The sequence below is a fragment of the Pristiophorus japonicus genome, chromosome 9, assembly GCF_044704955.1.
Source record: "Pristiophorus japonicus isolate sPriJap1 chromosome 9, sPriJap1.hap1, whole genome shotgun sequence".
NCBI classification, from domain to species: domain Eukaryota; kingdom Metazoa; phylum Chordata; class Chondrichthyes; family Pristiophoridae; genus Pristiophorus; species Pristiophorus japonicus.
The window spans coordinates 207,181,744-207,207,843 of NC_091985.1; the positions used below are offsets into that span (position 1 = coordinate 207,181,744).

The following is a 26,100-nucleotide window of genomic DNA, read 5'->3' on the forward strand; positions in this document are numbered from 1 at the left end:
CTCTTTACAGTGTTTTGAATTGTGTGTTTAACTGAAGTCAGACGTTGAGTGCAGTTACCCGCGGGCACTGGGCTGTTTCTGGTGAGTGAATGTGGACAGTGTTAGTGGGGAATAGATTTGTGTGGGATCATTCTGTGCTAAACGCTTTGCTGGGCTGTGGGTTTGCCTCAGTCCCAGTGAAGAAGTGCTGTTGAATCACAAACCCGCCAGAGATTTAAACCCCATGGTCAATCTGTGTGACGTCATTGTGGCTGGGGGAAAGATTCCTTCTAGTCTGTCTAGGACCACTTACACTGAGACACAACATCCAGGGACCACTTACACTGAGACACAAAATCCAGGGACCACTTACACTGAGACACCAAATCCAGGGACCACTTACACTGAGACACCAAATCGAGGACCACTTAACTGAGACACCAAATCGAGGACCACTTACACTGAGACACCAAATCGAGGACCACTTACACTGAGACACCAAATCGAGGACCACTTAACTGAGACACCAAATCGAGGACCACTTAACTGAGACACCAAATCCAGGGACCACTTACACAGACACCAAATCCAGGGACCACTTACACAGACACCAAATCCAGGACCACTTACAGTGAGACACCAAATCCAGGGACCACTTACACTGAGACACCAAATCCAGGGACCACTTACACTGAGACACCAAATCCAGGGACCACTTACACAGACACCAAATCCAGGGACCACTTACACTGAGACACCAAATCCAGGGACCACTTACACAGAGACACCAAATCCAGGGACCACTTACACAGACTACAAAATGGGAATGGGAGAGCCTCAGTATGGGGAATGGTTGTGGTTGTGAATCCAGCTGTAGTGAGGGCGGAAGGTGGGTAATGGACGAAGTTGTGACGGTGGAATTAGACGGGGACTGGTGGGTCCTAGTGACAGGTTATTGTCAGAAGCCCTTTTCAGACAGGCCAATAATTGGATGTAACCAGCGCAACATCTGGATCTGACTGTTCTTGTCCCAAAATCCCGAAGTCGAATGTCCCTGATGTTTTTTTCTGTCGGAAATGTCGAGATGTGAAAGAATTGGAGGAAAGTGGACTCGGTCAGAAAGAAGGTTCCTGGAATGAACAATTCATGAGGCTGTTTTGTGACTTGTCTGCGTGAGGTTTAAAAAAAATGAAATTAAAATCGACGCGTCTAGTAACACGGTGCTGTCAATTGTGGTTTCTAACCTTAATCACTAACTCGTAAACCGAACATCGTATTGACTATCCACAAATAGCCCCAACCACTAACCCTAAACCTACAGCCAAACCCCAGCCTGAACCAAAGTTTATTGACATGGGTCAATGGAGGATCTAATGAACTGATAAAGGAAGTATTTGAAACAATGATCTTGATTAAAGAAATAGTGCAAGGTATGTTAGCAACAAGAGATTCAATCAACGAGATCAGCAATGAGAGTTACAAAGATCAGAACATTTCAAAGGGTCTCACATGCAATATGTGTGGAGGAGTTTAAAAAAAAATCAGATCCAAAAAGGGTTAAATGGTACAGAAAATAACAGATTTAAAATCTTATGCAAGATAGGTCTATAAAGGATGGGTCAACAGAACTTCAGAGAAGTGTAAAGTGAGACACTACATCACACCCACAACAAGCTTGGGATTTGATGTGGTAGAATGAGAACTAGATGAGAACTGAAATAATCTAGAGTAAGAAAAGGCCCAAAAATGGAACAGTGGGTAACAGAACATCAATTAGTCTCTTATCATGGAGAAATCAAATATTCAACACACTGTGTTTGAAAAAAAGCTGATTTATTTAATATTTATCCAGAATATTAAACTCAAGCCCAGTTATAGGGGTTATTAATATCAGCAGAAATAAAGCATGATTTCCATAGTGAACATGATTCAGTCCAGGATGTGGTTAACAGCAGCAAAAACAGCAGAATCCAAAACGCTGCAGTTAGTTGTGAACTCGCTGGTGTCTCAGCAGAGAGCATGTTTGAGTGAATCCCTTCCCACACTCAGTGCAGGTGAACAGTCTCCTCCGCGTGAATTCGCTGGTGTCTGAACAGAGAGCATGACTGAGTGAATCCTTTCCCACACTCTGCAGGTGAATGGTCTCTTCAGTGTGAGTACGTGGTGCGTCAGCTGATCCTTTGTGCTTTTAAGCTCTTCTCACAGTCAGAACATTGAAATGAAGTCTCAACAGTGTGAATAAGTTGGTGTGTCAGAAGATGGGATGATTGAAGTCATCCCTTCCCACACTCAATGCATGTGATCGGTCTCTCCCCCATGTGAACTCGCTTGTGCGTCTGGAGCTTGGATAACAGAGTGAATCCCTTCCTGCACATGGACCAAGTGAGTGGCCTCTCCCCAGTGTGAATACGTCACTGAATATCCAGCTGGGATGGGTAATTAAATCCCTTTCCACATTCCCACGGTTTCCCTGTGGTACGGGAGTCCTTGTCTCCAGATTGGATGATCAGTTGAAGCCTCATTTTTGTCAGGCTGCGTAACTGGTTAAAGCTCTTTCCACAGTCAGTGCATTGGAACAATCTCACTCGGTGCTTTTCCAGTCACACTGATGTTTGAAATTTTTTGCCATGGACAGAACAGGCAAACATTTCTCCTTCCACATTCAAAGACCGATAATGTTCAGGTCCTGCTGAATGGAGTGACTGTCAGATCTTGACGTGATGTTTGGTTTGATTGTAGCTAATACCATGTTTAGTTAATTAGTAGGTTTGAGACTGTCAGCAACATTAATACCTTATTAAGAAATATAAGATGAACAGATTCTCTGTCCTCTTCCATATCTTATATTGATCCATCAATCAGAGTAAACATGCAAGTCCCGCATGTCCACAGTAACTGACACGAGGTCAGCCCACTGGATGGAACCTCGGGCGCCCTGAGCTTGATCTCTGGTGTCTCCAGTCCTGACTGCTCCCTTACATCAGTCTCCCCTCACTTTTATACCCTGCAGTGATCCATCTCTGGCACCGGACTCTTCTGTGTCTTCTCTGCTGGGTTTTGGCAGGAAGCTGGGAAAGGACAGCTGGAACTTCTCTAATCTGTGATTTGCAAGGACATTTCCCTGGTTCCCAGCAGTTACTTTTCTTCAGTAATTTTCTCATTAACCCTAAACTACTCTGCCTGCTGTTAGTTGTTATTTCTTATAGTTTCACAATTATAGATCTACACATCACACATTCTAATCTAACCTATTCTATTCCTCACTCTGGCTTAAGCTTATATTGTGGTTACTAACAGACAGACCTGATCTTTCCCCTGATCTGATTACAGATTCCAACAAATGGGTTCAGTAAATGGAATGTCTTATCAGTGTTGCCATGGTGACCTGTCTGCAGTGAATCGATTGTTTGAGTTTCTAACTTAGACTAAACTTCTCTTTCCTATAATACATATTTAAGTCAATGTATTTTAGCCATTTTATGTTGATAAAGTGGTTAAAAAAGCACATGATCCTAGGTTTTATACATAAGGGTGTAGTGTATAAATGGGCAGAGGATATGTAAACCTGAACAAATCATTGGTTAGGCTGCAGTTGGAATATTGTGTTAGCTTTTGGACATCTTATACCAGAGGGATGACGAGGCCATGGAGAGGATGCCGAGAGATTCACTGAGATGTTACCAGGGAAGAGAGGCTTTAGTTATCGGGAGAGATTGGAGAAACTGGGATCTTTTCATTAGAACAAAGGTTGCTCTCATGTACAAAGCCCAGCTCCCCATACCTTCCCAGAGTGCCTCTCCTAGCCTTGGTATCCAGGAAAGGTATTGGTAACAAGTCCCTGATAACTAAATAACTTAATTTGTGATCTGAGGGAGGTGTTCAAGATGTAATCAGGTAAATGAGGAAAAACTATTTCCACCAGTCGGTGAGTCAGTAACTCGAGGGCATCAAATTCAAATCATCACCAAAAGGCTCAGACCCAGGGAGGAACTATCGAGCACACTGTACAACAATGTTCGGGACACTCACTGTTCCTCCGGATCTGTGTCCGGGGGAGGAACTGATGGGTTTCTCTTATCTTTGGGTTAAATGATGTTCTCATCGAGGTGGTGGATATCAGCATTGGAGATTGGGGTATTCTGAGCACCTAGTGTCTGCCTGAGGCACTCTCCAGTCAGGTAGAGCATGGGGTAGATACAGATTAAAGCTCCCTTTACACTGTCTCATCAAACACTCCCAGGGCAGGTACAGCACGGGTTAGATACATAGTAAAGCTCCCTTCACACTGTCTCATCAAACACTCCCAGGGCAGGTACAGCAAGGGTTAGATACAGAGTAAAGCTCCCTCAACACTGTCCCATCAAATACTCCCAGGGCAGGTATAGCATGGGTTAGATACAGAGTAAAGCTCCCTCCACACTGTCTCATCAAGCACTCCCAGGGCGGGTACAGCACGGGTTAGATACAGATAAAGTTCCCTCTATACTGTCCCATCAAACACTCCCAGGGCAGGTACAGCACGGGTTAGATACAGAGTAAAGATCCCTCCACACTGTCCCATCAAACACTCCCAGGGCAGGTACCTGGATGTGTTACCGATACCTTCCCTGGATACCAAGGCTAGGAGTGACAATCTGAAAGATATAGAAACCTAGGGTTTGTCCATGAGAGTAACCGAAGGAATGAGAACTGAAATAATCATGAGTAATGATCGGGTGTCAGTTGTGGCTCAGTGGTAGCACTCTCGTCTCTGAGTCAGTAGGTTGTGGGTTCAAGTCCACCTGTAGATACTTGAGCACAAAATCTAGGCTGACATTCCAATGCAGTACTGAGGGATTGCTGCACTGTCAGTGTTGCCATCTTTTAGATGAATCGCTCCATCATCCCTCAACCAATATCACTAAAACAGATTATCTGGCCAGTATCACATCGCTGTTCGTGGCAGCTTGCTGTGTGCAAATTGTCTGCTGCACTTCCTACATTGCAACAGTGAACGCACTTCAAATGTACTTTGATGTTGTTGTATCCTATTGGCTGTAAAGCACGAGGTCCTGAGGTCATGTGAGGTGCTACATAAGGACAAGTCTTTATTGAACAAAGGAGATAAGGCCCAAAAATGGAACAGTCGGTAACAGGATATCGATTAGTCTCCTCTTATCTTGGAGACATCAAGGAATCAGCACAATGTGTGCTTGAACCAAAGCTGATTTATTTGTCAGATATCCATAAAATTAACCTCCAGCTCAGTTACAGGGAAAACAAAGCCCAACAATCAGAATGAACATGGTTCAGTCCTGGATGTGATTAACAGCTGCAGTAAGAGCAGAATCCAACCCCTGCAGTCACTTGTGAACTCGCTGGTGTCTCAGCAGGTGGGACGATCGAGCGAATCCCTTCCCACACATGGAGCAGGTGAATGGCCTCTCTCCAGTGTGAGTGCGTTTGTGTCTCATCAGATCATTTCTGCTTTTAAATCTCTTCTCACAGTCAGAACATTTAAACGGTCTCTCATTGGTGTGAACAACTTGGTGTGCAGTGAGGCTGGCTGCCACAGAGAATCCCTTCCCACACACAGAGCAGGTGAACATCCTCTCCCCAGTGTGAGTGCGTTGGTGGGTCAGCAGGTTGGATGAACTAGTAAATCCCTTCCCACACATGGAGCAGGTGAACGGCCTCTCCCCAGTGTGAATGCGTTGGTGTACCATCAGATCATTTCTGCTTTTAAAGCTCTTCTCACAGACAGAACATTTAAACGGTCTCTTATTGGTGTGAACAAGTTGGTGTGCAGTGAAGTGGGATGACTGAGTGAATCCCTTCCCACACTCAGAGCAGGTAAACGGCCTCTCGACAGTGTGAACTCGCTGGTGAGCCAGAAGGTGGGGTGAATTAGTGAATCCCTTTCCACACACGGAGCAGGTGAATGACCTCTCAACAGTGTGAGTGCGCTGGTGTCTCAGGTGGTGAGATGATTTCATGAATCCTTTCCTACACACAGAGCAGACGAACGGTCTCTCTCTGGCGTGATCTCGCTGGTGATCAGTGAGGTGAGATGAACAAGTGAATCCCTTCCCACACATGGAGCAGGTGAACGGCCTCTCCCCAGTGTGAACCCGCTGGTGTACAGTGAGGTTGGATGAGTGAGTAAATCCTTTCCCACACATGGAGCAGGTGAACGGCCTCTCCCCAGTGTGACTGCGTCGATGAATTTCCAGTTGAGATGGGTAATGGAATTCCTTCCCACAATCCCTACATTTCCACAGTTTCTCCGTGATGCGGATGACCTTGTGTCTCTCCAGGTTGGATGATCAGTTGAAGCCTTTCACACACAGAACACGTGTACGGTTTCTTCCCGCTATGAATGGTGTGATATTTTTTCAGGCTGTGTAACTAGTTAAAGCTCTACAGTCAGTGCACTGGAACACTCTCACTCGGTTGTGTGCGTCTCGGTGCTTTTCCAGTCACACTGATGTTTGAAATCTTTTCCCACAGACAGAACAGACAAACATTTCTCCTTCCACATTCAAAGGATGATGATATTCAGGTTGTGGTGAATCGAGTGACTGTTACATCTTGATGTGATGCTTGGTTCGAGTTTCCCATCTGCAAACCGTCCCCTTCTAATACCCTGTAAAAGGAGTTTCCAAAATCATCACTAAGGACAGGATAGAAATTCAGATTGGACAATTCTAGTTTCTATGGTACACACATTCCTCTCTGGTTTCCCCACAGCTGTAAATCACCGTCTCACACACTCTCCCTACTCTCTGGGCTAAAATTCAAACCCATTATACCACCTCCAACATTTTTTCCTTCTCACTGAAGATGCTGACTCTGGCTGGGTTCAGTTCTACACTCACTGGTTCCCCTCCATCGCCCTTTCCTCCCTTGAAAGTGCTGACTCTGACTGGGTTCAGTTCTACACTCACTGGTTCCCCTCCCTCTCCTCCCCTGAAGGTGCTGACTCTGGCTGGGTTCAGTTCTACACTCACTGGTTCCCCTCCCCTGAAGGTGCTGACTGTGGCTGGGCTCAGTTCTACACTCACTGATTCCCCTCCCTCTCCTCCCCTGAAGGCGCTGACTCTGGCTGGGTTCAGTTTTACACTCACCAGTTTCTCTCAAATATGTGACCCATGTGCCCAATCTCTACGCGTGAACCTCGACAGTGAGTGTCGACGGGCTATTCCACTGTCCTCACCCGAGGCCTCACACGTGCATTTTCCCGCAGGGTAACTGGAGCCTACTCCCAATGACTCAGTGGGTAAAGGCACCGCCCAATGTGACTGAGTCCTAGGAACAGGAAGGACCCAGGTTTAATCCTGTCTGCATATCCCCCCCTTCCAAAAAGCTGTTTACAAAAGTCATCACTGTAAGTAGGAACATAGGAACAGGAATAGGCCATTCAGCCCCTGGAGCATGTTCCACCATTCAATTCGATCGTGACTGATCAGTATTTTAACTCCGTCTACCTGCCTTGGTTCCATCGCCCTTAATACCCTTGCCTAAGAAGAATTCATCAATCTCAGTTTTGGAATTTTCAACTGGCCCCCAGCCTCAATTTTAGGGGAACAGAGTTCCGGATTTCCACTACCCTTTAAGAACATAAGAAATAAGGGAAAGAGTAGGCAATATGGCCCCTCGAGCCAACTCTACCAGTCAATAAGATCAAGGCCGACCTTCGACCTCAACTCTACTTTCCCGCACTATTCCCAGATCCCTTGATTCCTTTAAAATCATAGAACCTTAGAGCATGGAACGAGGCCATTTCGGCCCATCGTGTTTGTGCTGGCCAACAAGAGGCTATCCAGCCTAATCTCACTTTCCAGCTCTAGGTCTGCAGGTTACGGCACTTCAAGTGCACATCCAAGTACTTTTTAAATGTGGTGAGGGTTTCTGCCTCTACCATTCTTTCAGGCAGTGAGTTCCAGACCCCCACAACCCTCTGCGGGAAGAAATTTACCCTCAAATCCCCTCTAAACCTTCTAGCAATTACGTTAAATTTATGCCCCCTGGATGTTGACCACTGCTAAGGGAAATAGGCCCTTTTTATGCACTATATCGAGTCCCCTCATAATTTTATACATCTCAATGAGGTCTCCCCTCAGCATCCTCTGTTCCAAGGAAAACAAATCCAGCCTATCCAATCTGTCCTCATAGCTAAGATTCTCCACTCCCAGCAACATCCTCGTAAATCTCCTCTGTACCCTCTCCAGTGCAATCACATCCTTCCTGTAATGTGGTGACCAGAACTGCACGCAGTACTCCAACTGTGGCCTAACTAGTGTTTTATACAGTTCAAGCATAACCCCGTTCTTGTACTCTGTGCCTCGGCTAATAAAGGCAAGCATTCCGTATGCCTTCTTAACTGCCTTATCTACCTGGCCTGCTACTTTCAGGGATCTGTGGACATGCACTCCCAGGTCTCTTTGTTCCTCTACACTTCTCAGTGTCCTACCATTTAATGCGTATTCCCTTTCCTTGCTAGCCCTCCCCAAATGTATTACCTCACACTTCTCTGGATTAAATTCCATTTGCCACTGTTCTGCCCACCTGACCAGTTGATTGATATCTTCCTGCAGTCTGCAGCTTTCTTCTTCATTATCAGCCACACAGCCGATTTTAGTATCATCTGCAAACTTCTTAATCATATCCCCTATATTCAAGTCTAGATCATTGATGTATACCACAAAAAGGAAGGGATCTAGTGCTGAGCCCTGGGAGTCCCACATGAAACATCCTTCCAGTCACAAAAACTCCCATCAACCATTACCCTTTGCTTCCTGCCTCTGAGCCAATTTGGATCCAACTTGCCACTTTTCCCTGAATCCCATGGGCTTTTACTTTCATGACTAGTCTGCCATGTGGGACCTTATCAAAGTGTCAAAATGTCTATTGATCTCAGCCCTGTTAATACTCAAAGACTGAGCATCCACAGCCCTCTGGGATAGAGAATTCCAAAGATTCACAGTGAAGAAATTCCTCCTCATCTCAATCTTAAATGACCGACTCCTTATCCTGAGACTATGACCCCCTAGTTCGAGACTCTTCAGTCAGGAGAAACATTTGTGTGAGGAAGTGCTTCATGGCATCACCCTTGATCGGCCTAGCTCTAATTTTAAGGTTCTGTCCCTTTCACCAGAGGAAATCGTTTCTCTATCTACCCTGTTAACTGAACTAAAAAGGAAATAAATGACTTTTAAACACCTGGTCCACATGGCACTGAAGTGTCTGAAACTCATGATAGGAACTCCAGGAAAACAAAATACTGACAAATGTTAAACTGTTTTGTTCACAAAAGAAATCTCAATTTAACTATTAAAAGATAAATTGTTTAACAGGGGTTCACACTGACTCACCTGTCAGGCCGCCCCTCGAGCACCACGATTGGTTGCAGAACACACCGCTCCCTGAGCCCTCCGGCCTCTGAGCTCTCTTCCTGTTGGTTCCCAGGGCAATCAATCACCCCTCGCCAACATTACGCCGCCAGATGAAGTTGAGGGGCTCAGAGGAAGAAATAAAACGAGGCCGTGAATCTGAGTTAATAAATAAATTAGAGAAGCATGACTACATTTATAAATTTAACGATTTAAAGTCAAGTCAAATGAATTGTTACCATTAATATATTCCTTTTGCACCAAGTGGGAAACAAGTGATGTGTGGGCTGTGCAGAGTGTCTGTGCCCAGTTACACAGTGTGTCCCTGTCTCATCGCTCCAAATACACATGTTTCAGCTCACATCCAACTGACTGGATAAACCTCGCCCGTCTAAACTCCATCACAGAAATATCAGCATTTGATGTTTAGTTATACTAAACCTTTATAAAACACTGGTTAGGCCTCAGCTGGCACATTGTGTTCAATTGTGGGCACCACACTTTCAGAAGGATGTATACACTTTAGAGAGGGTGCAGAAGAGATTTACTAGAATGGTACCAAGGATGAGGGACCTCAGTTATGTGGCAATACTGGAGAAGCTGCAGTTATTCTCCTTGGAGCAGAAAAGTTTAAGAGGAGATTTCATTAAAGTGTTCAAAATCATGAACAATTTTAACAAGGAGAAACTTTTCCAGTGGCAGAAGGGTTGGTAACCTGAGGAGACAGAATAAGGTGATTGGCAAAAGAAGCAGAGGCGACATGAGGAAACATTTTATAAGCAGCGAGTTGTTGCAATCTGGAATGCACTGCCTGAAAGGGTGGTGGACGCAGATTCAATAGTAACTTTCAAAAGTGAATTGGATAAATACTAAAGGGACAATATTTGCAGAGCTATTGGGAAAGATCAGGGGAGTGGAACTAACTGGATAGATCTGCCATAGAGGTAACTGGGAGGGTCGATGGGGGTAGTGCATTTGATGGAGTGTATATGTATTTTAACAAGGCTTTTGATGAGGTCCCACATGCCAGACTGGTCACCAAAATAAAAGCCCATGGGATCCAAGGCAAAGTTGGATCCAAAATTGGCTCAGAGGTAGAAAGCAAAGGGTAATGGGCTGCAGGAAGATATCAATGGACTGGTCAGGTGGGCAGAACAGTTACAAATGGAACTTAATCCGGAGAAGTGTGAGGTAGTGCATTTGGGGAGGGCTAACAAGACAAGGGAATTCACATTAAATGGTAGGACATTGAGAAGTGTAGAGGAACAGAGGGACTTTGGAGTGCATGTCCACAGATCCCTGAAGGTAGCAGCACAGGTGGATAAGCTGGTTAAGAAGGCATTTGCGATACTTGCCTTTATTAGCCTAGGCACAGAATGTAAGAGCAGGGAGGTTATGCTTGAACTGTATAAAATACTATTTAGGCTACAGCAAGAGTACTGCGTGCAGTTCAAGTCACCACATTACAGGAAAGATGTGATTGCACCAGAGAGGGTAAAAACATTTACGAGGATGTTGCCTGGACTGGAGAATTTTAGCTATGAGGAAAGATTGGATAGGCTGGGGTTGTTTTCTTTGGAACACAGGATGTAGAGGTGGAACCTCATTGAGGTGTATAAAATTATGAGGGGCCTGGATAGAGTGGATAGCAAGGACCTATTTCCCTTAGCAGAGGATTCAGCCATGGCTCAATGGGTAGCACTCTCACCTCTGAGTCAGAAGGTTGTGAGTTCAAGTCCCGCTCCAGGGACTTGAGCACAAAATCTAGGCTGACACTCCAGTGCAGTGCTGAGGGAGATGCTATCTTTCCGATGAGACATTAAACCAAGGCACCGCCTGTTATCTCTGGTGGATGTAAAAGATCCTATGGCACTATTTTGAAGAAGAGCAAGGGAGGTATCCCTGTTGTCCTGGCAATATTTATCCATCAATCAACATAACAAAAACAGTTTATCTGGTAATTATCACATTAACAACATAAGAACAAGATACAAAATAGGAGCAGGAGTAGGCCATTTGGCCCCTTGAGCCTGCTCTGCCATTTAATAAGATCAAGGCTTTTCTGATCATGGACTCAGCTCCACTTCCCTGCCAGCTCCCCATAACCCTTTATTCCCTTATCACTCTAAAATCTGTCTATCTCCGCCTTAAATATATTCAATGACCCAGCTTCCACAGCTCTCTGGGGCAAAGAATTCCACAGATTTGCAACCCTCAGACAAGAAATCCCTCCTTATCTCAGTTTTAAATGGGTGGCCTCTTATTCTGAAATTGTGAGTAGAATTATCCTCACTGCATCCACCTTGTCAAGCTCTTATAAGTTTCAATAAGATCACCTCTCATCCGTCTGAACTCCAATGAGTACAGGCCCAACCTACTCAACCTATCTTCATAAGTCAACCCCCTCAGCTCCAGAATCAACCTAGTGAACCTTCTCTGAACTGCCTCCATTGCAAGTATATCCTTGCTTCAATATGGAGACCAAAACTGTACACAGTACTCCAGGTGTGGCCTCACCAATACCCTGTACAGATGTAGCAGGAATTCTCTGGTGTACATTTAATGCAAGGGGAATACTATATTCCCCTTGCAATAAATGCCAACATTCCATTTGCCTTCCTGATTACTTGCTGTACCTGCATACTAATTTTTGTGTTTCATGCACAAGGATCCCTAGGTCTTTCTGTACTGCAGCACTTTGCAATTTTTCTCCATTTAAATTATAATTTGCTTTTCTATTTTTTCTGCCAAAATGGATAACCTCACATTTTCCCACATTATACTCCATCTGCCAAATTTTTGCCTACTCACTTAGCCTGTCCATATCCCTTTGCAGATTTTATGTGTACTCCTCACAACTTGCTTTCCTACCCATCTTTATATCATCATCAGCAAACTTGGCTACATTGCACTCGGTCCCTTTATCCAAGTCATTAATATAGATTGAAAATAGTTGAGTGTGGGATTAATCGTGCTTTAATCGGTATTTGCCACTTAATGCAAGTGTTGACTTCGTTCAATGTCTGTCAGCTTCTGGTATAGTTTGAGAGTCTGGGATTCATTCTGTATCTCTCAGTCTCTGGTATGGTGAGTGAGTGTGGGAGTCACTCTGTATCTCTCAGTATCTGGTACAGTGAGTGTGGGATTCATTCTGTATTTCTCAGTCTCTGGTACAGTGAGTGAGTGTGGGATTCACTCTGTATCTCTCAGTCTCTGGTACAGTTTATGGCGGTGGTATTGATTCTGTAGCTCTCAGTCTCTGATACAGTGAGTATGGAATTCATTCTGTATCTCTCATTCTCTGGTACAGGGAGTGAGTCTGGGATTCATTCTGTATCTCTCAGTCTCTGGTACGGTGAGTGCGGGATTCATTCTGTATTTCTCAGTCTCTGGTACAGTGAGTGAGTCTGGGATTCACTCTCTATCTCTCAGTCTCTGGTACAGTGAGTGAGTCTGGGATTCACTCTGTATCTCTCAGTCTCTGGTACAGTGAGTGTGGGATTCACTCTGTATCTCTCAGTCTCTGGTACAGTGAGTGTGGGATTCACTCTGTATCTATCAGTCTCTGGTACAGTGAGTGTGGGATTCACTCTATATCTATCAGTCTCTGGTACAGTGAGTGTGAGATTCACTCTGTATCTATCAGTCTCTGGTACAGTGAGTGTGGGATTCACTCTGTATCTATCAGTCTCTGGTACAGTGAGTGTGGGATTCACTCTGTATCTATCAGTCTCTGGTACAGTGAGTGTGGGATTCACTCTGTATCTATCAGTCTCTGGTACAGTGAGTGTGGGATTCACTCTGTATCTATCAGTCTCTGGTACAGTGAGTGTGGGATTCACTCTGTATCTCTCAGTCTCTGGTACTGTTAGTGATTGCGGGATACATTCTATATCTTTCAGTCTGAACCTTATGATGTGGATTTATTCTATACCTTTCAGATACTATTTGTCTATTCTCTCTGATAGTTAATTTGTCACTATGGCTGCACTATTGTGAGATTAACATTGTGCCTTTCAGGCTGATAATGGGTGTGTATTTTGACTGGGATTGATGTATCTACCTGTGAACAGTACTGAGTTATGGTGAAATGTTAACAACTTCTGTCTCTCCTGCTCTGTTTGATTGCTAGATTGAAAATGTATATCTGGAAATTTGGATCATTGCGGGACTGACTACTTCTGCTGTCTATGAGTGTGGAATTGATATTAAGAACATAAGAAATAGGAGCAGGAGTAGGCCATACGGCCCCTCGAGCCTGCTCCGCCATTTAATACGATCATGGCTGATCCGATCATGGACTCAGGTCCACTTCCCTGCCCGTGCCCTATAACCCCTTATTTCCTTATCGGTTAAGTAACTGTCCATCTCTGTCTTAAATGTATTCAATGACCCAGCTTCCACAGCTCTCTGAGGCAGCAAATTCCATAGATTTATAACCCTCAGAGAAGAAATTTCTCCTCATCTCAGTTTTAAATGGGTGGCCCCTTATTCTAAGATTATGCCCCCTAGTTCTAGTCTCCCCTATCAGTGGAACCATCTTCTCTGCCCCCTCATAATCTTATATGTTTTGATAAGATCACCTAAATTCCAATGAGTAGAGGCAAACCTACTGAACTATCCTCATAAGTCAACACCCTCATCTCCGGAATCAACCTAGTGAACCTTCTCTGAACTGCCTCCAAAGCAAGTATATTCTTTCTTAGATATGGAAACCAAAATTGTACACAGTATTCCAGGTATGGCCTCACCACTACCCTGTATAACTGTAGCAAAACTTCCCTGCATTTATACTCCATCCCCTTTTCAATAAAGGCCAAGATCCCATTGGCCTTCCTGATCACTTGCTGTACCTGCATACTAACCTTGTGTTTCATGCACCAGATCCTGCTGTACTGCAGCACTTTGCAATTGTTCCCCATTTAAATAATAACTTGCTGTTTGATTTTTTTTTGCTAAAGTGCATAACTTCACATTTTCCAACATTATACTCCATCTGCCAAATTTTTGCCCACTCACATAGCCTGTCTATGTCCTCCTCATGCATTGCTTTTCCTCCCATCTTTGTATCATCATCAAACTTGGCTATGTTACATCCAGTCCCTTCTTCCAAGTCGTTAATATAGATTGTAAAAAGTTGGGGTCCCAGCACTGATCCCTGCGGCACCCCACTAGTTACGGGTTGCCAACCAGAGAATGACCACTTACCCCGACTCTCACTTTTCTGTTAGTTAGCCAGTCCTCTATCCATGCTAATATATTTCCCTCAATCCCATGAACTTTTATCTTGTGCAGTAACCTTTTATGTGGCATCTTGTCAAGTGCCTTCTGGAAGTCCAAATACACCACATCCATTGGTTTCCCTTTATCCACCCTCTTCGTTGCATCCTCAAAGAACTCCAACAAATTTTTCAAACATGACTTCCCCTTCATAAATCCATGCTGACTCTGCCTGACTGAATTATGCTTTTCCAAATGTCCTGGTACTGCTTTAATAATAGACTCCAACATTTTCCCAACCACAGATATTAGGCTAACTGGTCTATAGTTTCCTGCTTTTTGTCTGCCTCCTTTTTCAAAAAAAGGTGTTACATTTTCAGTTTTCCAATCTGCTGGGACCTCCCCAGAATCCAGGGAATTTTGGTAAATTACAACCAATGAATACACTATCCCTGCCACTACTTCTCTCAAGACCCTAGGATGCAAGCCATCAGGTCCAGGACATTTACCACCTCATTAGTGATTGTGATATAGCCCCCACCCCCCATAACCCCTTGACTATCCACTGGTGGGATATTTTTAGTCTCCTCTCCCGTAAAGACTGATTCAAAATATTTGGTCAGAGTTTCTGCCATCTCCATGTACCCCATCACCAATTCCCTGGTTTCGTCCTCTCTGAGTAATACCGTACCTACTGTGTGTACAAGGAGCCAGTTGCACTGTTCCTCATGTCTCAGGTGGCAGAAACTTCACATTTGTTCCTGTACCTTCAATTCCTTGCCTGTAGGAAGAAATGGTATCTCTGATCATTCAAGAACAGGAGAAGGAGAAAATACTAAAGTAATGAATGTAATTGTTCAATTAATATTCGTTATGAACATTCACAAAGAAAAGCCAGCGATACAAACAATGTCAGTGTCTGACTCCACTGCAGTACTCAGCTTCTGCACACCAAGTGTGTTGGGCAGATTTACAGCAATTTACTGACATCCAGACACAACCCAACCCCTGCCCTGCTTCAGGAATGGGACGACCCGATGGGGCACGGACTTTTACACAGCTCAGATTGCTACTCCCCTCTCCCAGGGCACTAACCGTTCAACCAGAAACAAAGAGCCGCTGTTTAAAACGTGTCTTTCACATTTCTCACCCGGTGCCTGCAATAGATGCTCCTTGTATAAATCCTCACTGTCCGGCTCTGCTTCCACCGCTCACTGTCCAATGACAACAAACACGGTGAGACTGGAACTAAAGCAGGAACGTTCACTACTGGTTTACAGGGAGAAAGCAGCAATGACTGTAAACAGCAGATCCTTCCCATTCTGTCTCCCTTACCCGGGACACACGCTGTCCACACACAGCCCGAGAATGGCCTCTCCCTTCCCCCATTCACTCCACGCACTGAGACCAGTTCTTGCTCCACTCCGCCTGTTACACACAGACTCCGACTCCCCCTGAACTTCCCCCGGACTCAGTGCCGATCTCTGAGCCCATCTGCGGACACGCTCCCAAAGCGATGTGCTGCTGTAAGGAGGCTGCTGCTCGCTGCCTTACCCCGGGGCCGCGGTGTCTCCATTCCCGGCTGTTTAAACCATCTTCTTCCGCTCACTGAGTGAATGGCGCTCACAGGCTGGGGGAGGGGAGGGCGCATGTGCTCTTCTGCTCACTGGAAATCGACACGGGGGCGGGGCTTAACCGCGCATGCGCAGCTCTCTGCAATAATTCAGCCTTTAAAAATCAACGTGAACTTTTCCCGATTCACTTTTATCAGAATCTGAGCAAAGGAACTGGGCCTGGGGGGCAAGGACAGAGAATGTTTAAAGCTGGGGGCCTTGCCCCTTTGAGATGCTCAATTTGGGATCATTCCTTGCAGGGTTTTTTTCTCTTCGTGAGCCCGTCCTCACAAAGCAATCCTGCAGAAACATCGGAGGGACGGCGGAGTAGGAGTGTTTGCTGGGACTGTGCAGGAGTTAATATCTGACAGAAACAGTCCCAGTTTAATTTAATCAGAGTGAAACACTCGGTCACTGAGAGTAATACCGAACGGCCCTGAGCTGCAAGATTACAGAGAGTACAACAGGCGAGCGAGGGTTAAATGTGGGACCTTGTTTCTCTCACTCTCTGACACTGTCCCGCAGTGTGGGATTAATAATGTGTCTGTCTGTGGTACAATATCAGTGAGAGAGGGGACTGCATCTTCTGTCTCTCCAATGGGACCTCACAGGTCAGTCTGGAACTGATACTGTGCATGTTTCTGTGTCTCACCGCCCTGCCTCGCGCTCCCCTGTCTCTCACTCAGTCCTCTGCCCCACTCCCCGCTCTCCCCACTCCCCCCTCTCCCCATCTCTCTCTGTGTTGCTATCCCCCTTTCTCTTGTACTGTTTGGAAAGGCGGGATATTGTTATTTAGCGTGATGTGGAAACACTATTGGAAGTACAACCCTGATACTGTCTCTATTCTCTCCCTGGTGCTATACATGACAGTGTGGCACTGTTACTGAGTGTAAGACGGGGATACCAATACAAAGTGTAAGACTGATACTGTGCCTGTCTCTCTCTATCTTTCGCTGATACGGTACATGAATGCGTGATACAAGTATTGAGCGTAATATGGAGACACAGTTCGCGTATTTAGGGTGTCTATATCTGCCGTTCTCTCAGATAGCAATCTCTGGGTGATAAGGATGGGATGGATAGGGCACCAGTTACTGTTAAATGTCTCTCAGTTTAGGAGGAGAGAGAGACAAAGAGAGGCTGGTGGGGCAGTGAGCACATAATATATATTTTCAGAAAAATCAAACATATTTCTGCATGCGAACACTATAACAACTTAAAGCAGATATGAGTTTAGCCAGCCTCTGTGGTGAGTGTTCCCCAGATTCAGGGGCAGGAACCAAACACTGTAAGGAATGCAAGCCTCAGAGTGTTTAACATTTACTGAGCTGGGAAACTACAACTAACCCCGAGAATCGGCAGCACAAGCTGAGCGGAGAGGAAACCCTGTGCTGGGAGCTGTAAATCTGGGACAGTTTGTGTTGTGAATGTGCAGATGTGAACATTGTGTGAGTGATAATGTGTGTCTACTGTATATGGTCCACGTCTCTGAGCCACACAGGAGGGCGGGTATCACTACAGTCCTGTAGACCATGAGCTTGGTGGCAGATTTGAGGGCCTGATCTTTGAACACTCTTTCCCTCAGGTGGCTGAAGGCTGCACTGGCGCACTGCAGGCAGTGTTGAATCTTGTTGTCAATGTCTGCCCTTGCTGATAATAGGCTCCCAAGGTATGGAAAGTGGTCCACATTGTCCAGTGCCGGACCGTTGATCTTGATGGAAATCGCTGGAGAAATGCCACCAATGTCTCCACAAGATCCTGAAAATCCCCTGGGAGGACAGACGCATCAGTGTTAGCGTCCTCGACCAGGCCAACATCCCCAGCATCGAAGCAATGACCACACTCGACCAGCTCCGCTGGGCAGGCTGTTAAGTCCTGACTCTAATGTACTGACTTGCACAAGACATATGCTGAAGTCAAGGTCACTCAATAACCTGCACCTTTAATTCACAGCTCTCCAGTGCTGCGCTTGCCTGAGACCTCCCTTTATATACCTCAGTGGGACAGGTATGGAGTGTCTCCTGCAAGTGCACCCCTAGTGATAAGGTATGCTTATTGTTACAGGTCATATCCAGTTACAGTCATGTATAGCATGGTAAGATACAGTTATATACAGTAATGTGAGATACATGACATCACCCTCCCCCAAGGTCTTATTGCCTTTATAGATTCAGTCTCTCAGGTGGTCTGCACTCTCGCATGGAGCGTCTTAGTTGTGGTTCAGTTGTTTGCCTTGGTGCCTGTGTTCGTTAGGTGCGATTGCTGGTATCTCGCCTGGGCTGTCTGTTTCATTCGGCGTGATTGCTGGTATCTCGCCTGGGCTGTCTGTTCAGACTGCCCTTTCCTCAGGTTGTTCTACCTGTCTGTCCACTAGGTGTGGTGTGAGTTCCACATTGTAGTCTGCCTCTGGTTCTTCAGTGTTATCAGTGAATCTACTTGTTACTTGGTCAACATGCCTCTGGCAGGTTTGGCCATTGTCCATTTGTATAACCAGCAGCCTGTTTCCCTCTTTGTCTGTTACTGTCCCTGCAAGCCATTTGGGACCCCGGCCATAGTTTAGCACAAACACTTTGTCCCCTATCTCATTCCACCTCCCCCTCGAATTTTGGTCATGGTACTCAGTTAGCTTTTGATGCTCAGCCTCAACAATTTCATGCATGTCTGGGAGGACTAACGAGAGCCTGGTCTTTAAGGTTCATTTCATCAATAGTTGCACGAGGGGAACCCCAGTCAATGAATGCGGACGAGATCTGTATGCCAGCAGCAGTCACGACAGGTGGCTCTGCAGCATGGCACTTTGGATTCTGAGCATGCCTTGTTTAATGATCTGCACTGCACACTCCACCTAGCCATTGGAGGCTGGCTTAAAAGGTGCCATCTTAACGTGATTTATACCGTGGTCAACTATAAAATTGTGAAATTCTGCACTGGTGAAGCACGGACCATTATCACTGACCAATATGTCAGGAATGCTGTGCGTTGCAAACATGGTTCTAAGGCTCTCCACAGTGGTGGAGTTGGTGCTCGAGTTTAAAATGGTGCACTCGATCCATTTTGAAAATGCATCAACGACTACAAGGAACATTTTGCCCATGAATGGGCCTGCATAGTCCACATGCACCCGTGACCATGGTTTGGTGGGCCAGGGGCTAAGGGGGGCCTCCTTGGGGGCATTACTGTGTTGGGCACAAATGGTGCACCAACGGACGCAGAGCTCCAAGTCTGCATCAATGCCAGGCCACCAGACATGAGATCTGGCTATGGCCTTCATAAGGACGATCCCCGGGTGTTCACGATGAAGCTCCTGGACAAATGCCTCCCTGCCTCGTAAGGGTATAACTACTCAGCTGCCCCACATCAGGCAGTCTGCCTGTATTGAGAGTTCATGCATGCGCCTAAGGGTTTGACCTCCTCAGGGCAGGCATCGCGAGCCTCTGCCCAGTCACCAATTAAAACGCATCTTTTAACTAGACATAACGTGAGGTCGCTGGTCGTCCAGGCTCTGATTTGGCGAGCCATCATGGGCGAACCTGTGGATTCAAAGGCATTGATGCCATGACCATCTCACAGTCCTGTTCGTCGGACCCTTCTATGGTTGCCAGGGGTAGCCTGCTAAGCGCGTCGGCACAGTTGTCTGTGCCTCGTCTGTGCCTTATCGTGTAGTCGTAAGCTGCCAGCATGAGTGCCCACCGCTGAATGCGCACCGAGGCATTGCCGTTGATTGCCTTGCACTCCGATAGTAGGGACTTGAAGGGTTTGTGGTCGGTTTCTAATGCAAACTTGGCCCCGAAAAGGTATTGGTGTATCTTTTTGACACCGTACATGCACGCGAGCACCTCCTTCTCAACCATACCATACCCGCGCTCCGCCCGCGAAAGTAACCTGGAGGCATAAGCAACGGGCTGCAATTTACCCGCATCATTGACGTGCTGTAAAATGTACCCGACCCTGTATGCTGATGCATCACAAGTAAGGACTAACTTTTTACCTGGGTCAAAAAAAGCTAAAACACTCTTGGAACATAGAAGGTTGTGTGCCTTATTGAAGGCACGTTCTTGGGTGTCCCGCCAAAACCAATCGCACTCCTTTCTGAGTAGCACATGGAGAGGCTCCAGCAGTGTGCTCAAGTTCTGCATAAAGTTCCCAAAGTAATTGAGTAGCCCAGAAAGGCGCGCAGTTCTGAGATATTCCGGGGCCTGGGTACTAGGTGAATCGCTTCAGTTTTGGATTCGGTTGGGCGGATTCCATCAGCGGCAATCCTTCTGCCCAAAAATTCAACCTCAGATGTGAGAAACAGACACTTGGGTTTCTTAACTCTTAGGCCTAGCCGATCCAATCGACTTAGTACTTCCTCAAGATTGCGGAGATGAGAGTCGGTGTCCCTGCCCGTGATGAGTATGTCATCTTGAAACACAACCGTCCCCGGAATGGACTTGCGCAGACTCTCCATGTTGCGCTGGAATATAGCAGCTGCCGACCTGATGCCGAATGGGCATCGATTGTACCCAAAAAGGCCTCGATGTGTGTTGATGGTGGTGAGTAACCTAGACTCTTCGGTCAGTTCTTGCGTCATATACACAGATGTGAGGGCAAGTTTCGAGAAAAGTTTTCCTCCAGCCAACGTGGCAAATAGGTCCTCCGCTCTGGGAAGCGGGTATTGGTCCTGTAGGGAGACTTTGTTGATGGTAGACTTGTAATCCCCACAGATTCACACGGATCCATCAGGCTTCATGACGGGGATGATGGGGCTTGCCCAGTCACTGAATTCCACGGGAGAAATTATGCCTTCCCGCAGAAGCTGGTCCAGGTCATTTTCAATCTTTTCCCTCATCACATAAGGTACAGTTCTAGCCTTGTGATGGACCAGTCTGGCATTCTGTGTGATGTAAATTTTAACTTTACCCCTTTGAAGGTGCCCACACCTGCTGAAAGAGATGTTCAAAACGGCTTAGAACTGTTGAGCAGGAGGTTCGTTCCTCTGACGACATGGCATGAACATCATCCCATTTCCAATTAAGTTCTGCTAGCCAGCTTCTCCCTAACAAGGCTGGGAGATCCCCGGGGACAATCCACTGGGAAAGTCGGTTCACCATCCCTTTGTGTGTGACCGAGAGCATGGCGCTGGAAAGGACTGGGATGATTTCTTTACTATAGGTCCTTAGTTTGGTGTCGATCTTTGTGAGTTTTGGTCTGTTGCTTTTGTGCGGCCACAGCTGTTCAAATTGTTGAACGCTCATGAGGGATTGACTGGCCCCTGTGTCCAGCTCCATGTTGACGGGTATCCCATTGAGTAGAACCCTCATCATAATTGGAGGCAACTTGGTGTAAGAACAGTGGACATTGATCATGTTAACCCGCTGTATCTCGGCATCCTGTGCACTATTCCAACCATCTTCTGGTCCGCTTTTCGACCTTTCCAATTTGCATACCAGCTGAGCTGCTGTTTTTCTGACATGAAAGCCAATGTAGTTGCAGTTTCTGAAAACGGCATGCTGAAATCGACACACCCTGGTTGAGTGCCTTCCCCCACATCTCCAACACAGACCGTTTCCATTGTTTCCGAAGGATGAGCTGCGTCTGACTGATCTCCCTTGAGCTTCTCTCAATCTGTTGTTGATTGCTTGCATTGTGGGTTGATGAGGTGTGATCGGCCGTTCAAGTGGCCCTTGATTTTGATGGCTTCTGGCGCCACTGTCTGCTGTTGAAGGCCTGCTCTCATGCCTTTGTCTGTGTGTGGGGGTAGCAGTTTGTTTCACAATGTGAATCCCTTGTTCCGATGCCTCGTTGGTTGTACTACCCGAAGTATAGATCAGCTTTGTTTCTTCTTCGCCTGCCAAGAATGTCTATGAGACCAGTGTTGCTGCCTCTAGAGTCAAGCTCTTAGTCTCTATAAGCTTTCGGAATATGCCTGCATGGCCTATTCCTTCAATAAAAAAGTCTCTCAGTACTTCTCTCCTTAGTTCATTAGGGAACTCACATGAACTAGCCAGCCTCCGAAGTTCCGCCACCAAGTCGGGTATGCTTTGGTCCACACAGCATCTGTAGTTGTAGAACCTGTGTCTGGCCATGTGTAGGCTGCTCGCTGGCTTCAGGTGGTCTCGCACCAGTGTGCTCAACTCCTCAAACAACTTGCTTGCTGGTTTCTTGGGTGCCAGCAGGTTTTTCATTAAAGCATATGTTTTCGAGCCACAGCTGGTCAAGAGATGGGCTCTTCTCTTGTCTGCCTTATCATCGCCCAGCCAGTCTTTGGTCACAAAGCTTTGCTGGAGCCTTTCTATAAAGTCATCCCAATTGTCTCCAGCATTGTATTTCTCATCTGAGCTGTTGGTAGCCATTCTGTGGATTCTGTGATCCCGTAACTCGTCGCCACTGTTAAGTCCTGACTCTAATGTACTGACTTGCACGAGACGCATGCTGAAGTCAAGGTCACTCAGGACCTGCACCTTTAATTCACAGCTCTCCAGTGCTGCACATGCCTGAGACCTCCCTTTATATACCTCAGTGGGACAGGTATGGAGTGTCTCCTGCAAGTGCACCCCTGGTGGTAAGGTATGCTTATTGTTACAGGTCATATCCAGTTACAGTCATGTATAGCATGGTAAGATACAGTTATATACAGTAATGTGAGATACATGACAGAGGCCACATTGTTCGCATGCCTGACACAAGACTCCCAAAGCAAGCGCTCTACTCAGAACTCCTACACGGCAAGCAAGCCCAAGGTGGGCAGAGGAAACGTTACAAGGACACCCTCAAAACCTCTCTGATAAAGTGCAACATCCCCACCGACACCTGGGAGTCCCTGGCCAAAGACCGCCCGAAGTTGAGGAAGTGCATCCGGGAGGGCGCTGAGCGGTCGAGTCTCATCGCCGAGAGCATGCAGAAAATAAGCGCAGGCAGCGGAAAGAGCGTGCGGCAAACTTGTCCCACCCTCCCTTACCGTCAAAGACTAACTGTCCCACCTGTGACAGAGACTGTAATTCCCGTATTGGACTGTTCAGTCACCTAACAACTCACTTTCAGAGTGTGATGAGAGTGTGTTAAAGGGGCGGGCCGGTGAGACTAATATCACTGTGTTTGTGTGTCCGTCTCATCCCCGGATTCCAGAGTCCCTCTTGTGTAAAATTCAAAGATTTCCCTGTCACAGGATCGCCCTGCTCCCCTGCTCAGGTCTAAAGTGGGAATTAAACGTCAAGTTTGATGTGATTTCAAATTTTAGTCGAAAAACAGAGAAAATGTCCGCGATCGGGTGAGAGAGCGCGATCAGTGCAGCAATGAAACCGGTTTAAATCCAAATTGCTGCCTTCAATTCCGATGCAACCTTCTCGACAACAAACATCCCGGTGTTCGGGACAGAAAGAGGCCAGTCTGGGAATCTGGAGGGCCCGGATTGAATTGGAATCGGACAGTTAATGAGGAGAGAGAAACACAGAGAGGCTGGAGGGGCGGGGAGCTGACAGCAGGATGTCTCCGCCCCGTCCGCTCGCTGCCTTTAAGTTGCTCTGTGCCGCCGCCTCCTGTTTCATATCTGACCGAGCTCTGACTGTCAGAGATTTTCCAGAGTCACCGACATGACTGACACTGCAGCCGCCGAAACGGCTCCTGCTGCCGCCGAAACGGCTCCTCCTGCCGCCGCCGTTCAAACCAAGGCTCACAGTAAGAAGAAGGCGGCGGCTCCCCGCTCCAAGCCAGTCGGCCCCACGTTGGGCGAATATATCCTCAAGGTTGTGGCCGATGGCAGCGATCGCAAGGGGATGTCTCTGGCCGCGATAAAGAAGGCTCTGGCGGCCAAAGGCGTGGATGTGGAGAAGCGCAGGTCCCAGATCAGGTTCAGTATCAAGAGGAATGTGACAAATGGCTTCCTGGTGCAGACCAAGGGCACGGGCGCCTCGGGCTCCTTCAAAGTCGCTAAGAAGGAAAACCAGGGGAAAGTGGGAAGCGAGGTGAAGAAACCAGCAGTCAAGAAATCTCCAGGCAAGAAACCAGCAGCCAAGACATCTCTGACCAAGAAACCAGCAGCCAAGAAATCTCCCGCCAAGAAAACGAGCACCAAGAAGGCGCCAACAGTAAAAAAGACAGCGAAAGCTGCGGCTGGGAAGAAGGCAGCGGCGCAGAAGCCCAAGGGCCCCAAGAAGGCCTCAGGCGCAAAGGTGAAGGCGGCCAAAGAGGTGGAAAAAGCGAGGGCCAAGGCCAAATCAGCAAAACCCAAGAAAGCAGCATCCAAAAAGTAAATAAAAAGTGCAACTTGTAAACACCTGGACCCAATGGCTCTTCTCAGAGCCACCCACGCCTCTCAGAAAAGAGTTGATCCCCGAATCAAATGCTCCCTGTCCCGGGGCCGGGCTCAGATTTCAGACAGAAGTCATTGAACATGAAGCCAGGATCCCTTTTGACCCGCTGACATTGACTGCACCCACCCCTCCCCCAGTGTCTGCAATAAAACACACAGAGAATGGGATGTCCGGCCCGGGCCTCACTGTAACTGGGGATGTGTTCGGCTCCAGTCTCAGTTCCTGGTCATTGTTATTTCACAGATTTAGGGGGAGAGTCTGAGACGGTGATACTGGCGGAGATACCCCGCCTCACAACTCAAACCCCAAACACCACATTCTCCAAATCAGCTGGAATAAGGTGTTTGTAAATTGCTGAACCTGTCTGTGAGAGGAAGTGTGGGGAGATGATACAAGGTTTGAGATTGACAGGGAAGGGGCTGTATATAGGCGGGAATATTCGTGATTGTTAATTGTAACTGGACATTTAAAAGCTTCTGATTCCTGGAAGCTTTGAAGATGAATTCCGAGTCTGTAAGAGTTTGTGCGGAGCGCTGTGTTTCGGTTCTATTGTCGGAAAACGGATTGAAATTGGCGGCTGCAGAAAGCTGGAGGCGGAGCTGGAAGATCAGAGGCTGCTCTCTGCTCTGTCTGTCAATCTTAACTCTGTCTCCTCCCCTTCCCGCCTCTCTCACTCTGCGCGTTCTCAGTCAGATCCGCTCCGGCTCTAAAAAAAAAGAGCCGGGAGCAGCTCCGTCTTATTCAGCGGCTGTTTAAGTGAATAATCATTATGTCTGGTCGAGGTAAAGGAGGCAAAGGACTGGGTAAAGGCGGAGCCAAACGGCACCGTAAAGTGCTCCGTGATAACATCCAGGGCATCACCAAACCAGCCATCCGCCGCCTGGCTCGCCGTGGCGGTGTCAAGCGGATCTCAGGCCTGATCTACGAGGAGACCCGCGGGGTGTTAAAAGTTTTCCTGGAGAATGTGATCAGGGATGCGGTCACCTACACTGAGCACGCCAAGCGCAAGACGGTCACTGCCATGGATGTGGTGTACGCTCTGAAACGGCAGGGCCGCACACTCTATGGATTCGGCGGCTGAATAACGCGACCCTTCCCCCAAACACAACACAAAGGCTCTTCTAAGAGCCACCCACCGCCTCACAGAGAGAGCAGCGACCTGGGGATGGGAGCGCGTACAGTTTGGTTGGGAAATGGTTTCGGCTGTTTAATTCATGGAAAGAAATATTTGGATTTATATAGCGCCTTTCACGACCACCGAACGTCTCAAGACCAATGAAGTACTTTTGGAGTGTAGTCGCTGTAGGAATATGGGAATTATTAAATATTTTACAACTATTGTAAATATGAGAGATCAAAAACTCCGGCTGACAGTCACAATTACCACCGGGCGGGATACACCGTCCCCTTTACCCAAACATTACAGTCTCCCCTCACAGATAATTCCTGTCATGTTGTGAGATTCGGTTAAACGGGACTCTGGCGGGATCAATGCGGGAATTTGTGTTTACAGGAAGCAGTGACCGGGGATTTATTCCCGCCTGGTCCAGACCGATCAGGGAATGGAACAGAATTCAAACCGGAATGTTGCAGAGAGTGGGATTGGTGACTTATAATGGGGCACAA

The 26,100-nt window shown here is 46.9% G+C and overlaps 2 protein-coding genes across 3 annotated transcripts; one reads left to right on the forward strand and one right to left on the reverse strand.

The window, feature by feature from the left end:
• Positions 1-1,814: 1,814 nt before the first annotated feature.
• LOC139273507 (zinc finger protein 436-like) lies at positions 1,815-16,213 on the reverse strand. 2 transcript variants are annotated; one of them, XM_070890414.1, is made up of 4 exons: positions 16,125-16,213; positions 15,262-15,351; positions 9,333-9,509; positions 1,815-6,604 (listed from the first exon to the last, which is right to left on the reverse strand). In XM_070890414.1, the coding sequence occupies exon 4, from the start codon at positions 6,138-6,140 to the stop codon at positions 5,322-5,324; it is 819 nt and encodes a 272-aa protein (XP_070746515.1). In that variant the 5' UTR covers positions 6,141-6,604; positions 9,333-9,509; positions 15,262-15,351; positions 16,125-16,213; the 3' UTR covers positions 1,815-5,321. The 2 variants fall into 2 exon arrangements, with proteins under 2 accessions (XP_070746515.1, XP_070746516.1); XM_070890415.1 differs by lacking the exon at positions 16,125-16,213 and adding an exon at positions 15,906-15,924.
• Positions 16,214-23,754: 7,541 nt separating this feature from the next.
• LOC139274087 (histone H1.2-like) lies at positions 23,755-24,414 on the forward strand. Its single transcript, XM_070891136.1, has 2 exons — positions 23,755-23,907; positions 24,055-24,414. Exons 1-2 carry the CDS (start codon positions 23,755-23,757, stop codon positions 24,412-24,414), a joined length of 513 nt encoding a protein of 170 aa, XP_070747237.1.
• The last annotated feature ends 1,686 nt before the right edge of the window (positions 24,415-26,100 follow it).

Bases quoted from the DNA above. Each gene is read 5' to 3' on its own strand.
- LOC139273507 (XM_070890414.1), bottom strand. From the start codon at position 6,140: ATGTGTGGGAAAGGATTTACTCACTCATCCAACCTCACTGTACACCAG.
- LOC139274087 (XM_070891136.1), top strand. From the start codon at position 23,755: ATGACTGACACTGCAGCCGCCGAAACGGCTCCTGCTGCCGCCGAAACG. The intron at 23,908-24,054 runs GTTGTGGCCGAT...TTCCTGGTGCAG, and splicing joins TGGGCGAATATATCCTCAAG to ACCAAGGGCACGGGCGCCTC.